Source organism: Oxyura jamaicensis, assembly GCF_011077185.1.
Source record: "Oxyura jamaicensis isolate SHBP4307 breed ruddy duck chromosome 10 unlocalized genomic scaffold, BPBGC_Ojam_1.0 oxy10_random_OJ74831, whole genome shotgun sequence".
NCBI classification, from domain to species: domain Eukaryota; kingdom Metazoa; phylum Chordata; class Aves; order Anseriformes; family Anatidae; genus Oxyura; species Oxyura jamaicensis.
The window spans coordinates 2,408-4,698 of record NW_023304227.1 but is presented as its reverse complement, the minus strand read 5'-3'; the positions used below and the strand labels follow the sequence as shown (position 1 = coordinate 4,698).

Here is a 2,291-nt window from a genome sequence, read left to right as displayed (position 1 = left end):
TGCCCCCGGAGCACACCGACCCCGCAATCGCCGGGGTGTCTCGAGGTCCTGGAGCAAGGCAGGGACAGCACCCGGATCGCTTCTCTCGGGCAGGGGCATCCGCAGGAAAGCCGAGCTCCAGGGGCTAGCGCTAAATGTGACCAGTTCCAAACAAATAATAATCTAACGACCCTGGCCGACAGCGTTTCTGGCCGCGTCTCTCCAGCCGCCGCTCCCACACCAGGCTCGCTCCGTTTGCGGGGACATCGCCGTCCCCGGGCACCGACCCCAGGCGCGGACCGCAGCCGGCCCCGGCCCCGGCCCCGGCCCCGCCGCACCACCCGCGGCTCGGTGGCTCGCTCCTCTCTGGGCGGCGCGGCGCGGGGCTCCCCGCGACCCCCGGCATTTGTCCGCGCCCCGGCCCGGGCCCCCGCTCCCGGCCCGGCCGCCAAACCGAACGTTTCCTCCTCGACCTGCCGCTGCTGACGGCCTCAGCCGGCGTGCGCGCAAACCCGGCGCTGGGAAGGGGACAAGGAGGTAACGGCGAGCCTCCGGGCAGGCGGGCTGCGGGCCGCCCCGCCGCGCCGCCCGGGACTCGCACACGCCGGCTTTCGGGGCCGCTTCCCCGCGGCCGAGCCCGCCGCCGCCGCACCTGCCGGCGAAGGAAGCGATCGGGCCGGCGCCCGGCCCCGGAGCACGGCGGACACCGAGCCCCCCGCCGCCCCTCCGGGAGCCCGGGCAAGAGCCCGGTGCCGGGGCCGGCTTTGTGCGCAGGGCGGCGGGGCGGCCCGGGCCGCTGCTCAGCGCCGGCCCCCCCGGGCCGCAGCGGGCTCACCTGCCAGCCGCAGAGCAGACATCCGCTGAAACTCCGGCTCCTGGAGCCACTTCCACATCCTGCGGAAGGTCTCCCGGCCGGATTTGAGCTTGCTCCAGGGCTTGGGGTTCCTCAGCAGGTCCGAGAGGGTCCCTTGAGAGCGGCACAGCACCCGCTGGGCGAAGATAGCCTGGGGGATGCTGTACCGCTTGAGCTCGGTGGTGATCCTCTGAGCTACTTCTTTGGTATTGATTTCTTCCATTTGCCCTGAATTACTTCCACTGTTGACCTGCGAACCGGTTACAGAAGGGTTTTGCTCCCTGGCAGAGCCCAGGATCTGCCCGTGGCTCTGGGCGTTCAGGTGGGCATGGGGGTGGTGCGGGATCCCGTTGATAGGCACCATGCCGGCGGAGGTGGGGGTGAGGTGTTGGTCGCCGTGCCTGGCTAACATGGCGGGGTGGTGGGCTTCGAAGCCGTTCGGGGTGAGCATTTTCTCGGCGGGCATGGCGGCGCCGGGGTGAGCGTAGTGGGGCAGCCCTTGCTGGGAGTTGTGGATGCCGCCCAGGCCCGACCCGGACAGCGGAGAGAGGCTCTGCCCCATGCCGGCGACATCCTTGTGGTAGGGGGTGTAGAGGTTGTTCACGGACGCCAGACCCCTCTCGTCCCGCATGAGCGTGAAGCTGCCGCTCACGTTGCCCGGGATCCGCTGGTGGGGGTGGTGGTGGTGATGGTGGTGGTGGTGGTGGTGGGGGAACTTGTCCGACACCGTCGAGATGGGAGGCAGCGGCTGCAGCGGGGTCAGCGTGGTGTAGGTGCTGCTCATGCTCATGCCGGGGGGGGGTCTCGCAGGCCATGGTCATGGTGGGGTGCAGGGGCCCGCTCAGCCCGTGCTCGGGCGGCCGGTGGTGGTGGTGGTAGTCGCCGCCGTCGAGGATGGCCGCCATGCCCATGGGGCGCGGGTGGGCCGCCAGCTGCCCGCCGCGGTGGGCCACGGCGCCGCGGTGGTGGGGGCTGCCGCTCAGCAGCTCGGCGGCGGCGGGCACCGGCTCGTGGCTCACCCCGTGCAGGTCGCCGATGTTCTCCATCGCCAGCTGCGCGTTCATCGCCGGGCGTGCGGCCGGCCGGGCGGCACGGCCATCTGCGGCGCGGCCCGGGGTCCTGGCGGCGGCCGCGGGACGGCGGCGGCGGGGGCGGCCGCGGGAGGGGCTCGGCGCTGCTGCCGCTGCTGCTTGGCCGCCTGCAATTAATTTGGTGGTGGTTTACTGGATTTATTTTTTTTTTCAAATTTATTTTTTTGGATGACGGCGTCGGGTCGCTCCTAGGGCCCCCGCTCTCTCAGGACGGGCTCCGCAGCCGCGCCGGGTGTGCGCCCGCGTCCCTCGCCGCCCCTGCCCATGGCTCCCGGCGCGCTCCCCGCCCGCGCACCGCCACCGCTCCTGCTGCAGCCGCGGCGCCCCGACCGCACCGGCCCGGCGCATGCGCGCGGCGCCCCCCCCCC

General features: G+C 72.2%; 1 protein-coding gene across 1 annotated transcript; it reads right to left on the bottom strand.

Annotated features, from left to right (window-relative positions):
• Positions 1 to 358: 358 nt before the first annotated feature.
• LOC118157763 (hepatocyte nuclear factor 6-like) lies at positions 359 to 2,020 on the bottom strand. The gene is given in 2 exon segments (XM_035312228.1): positions 359 to 1,631; positions 1,633 to 2,020. Coding segments are annotated over 2 exon segments (1,116 nt in total). The 5' UTR covers positions 1,897 to 2,020; the 3' UTR covers positions 359 to 779.
• Between the last annotated feature and the right edge of the window lie 271 nt (positions 2,021 to 2,291).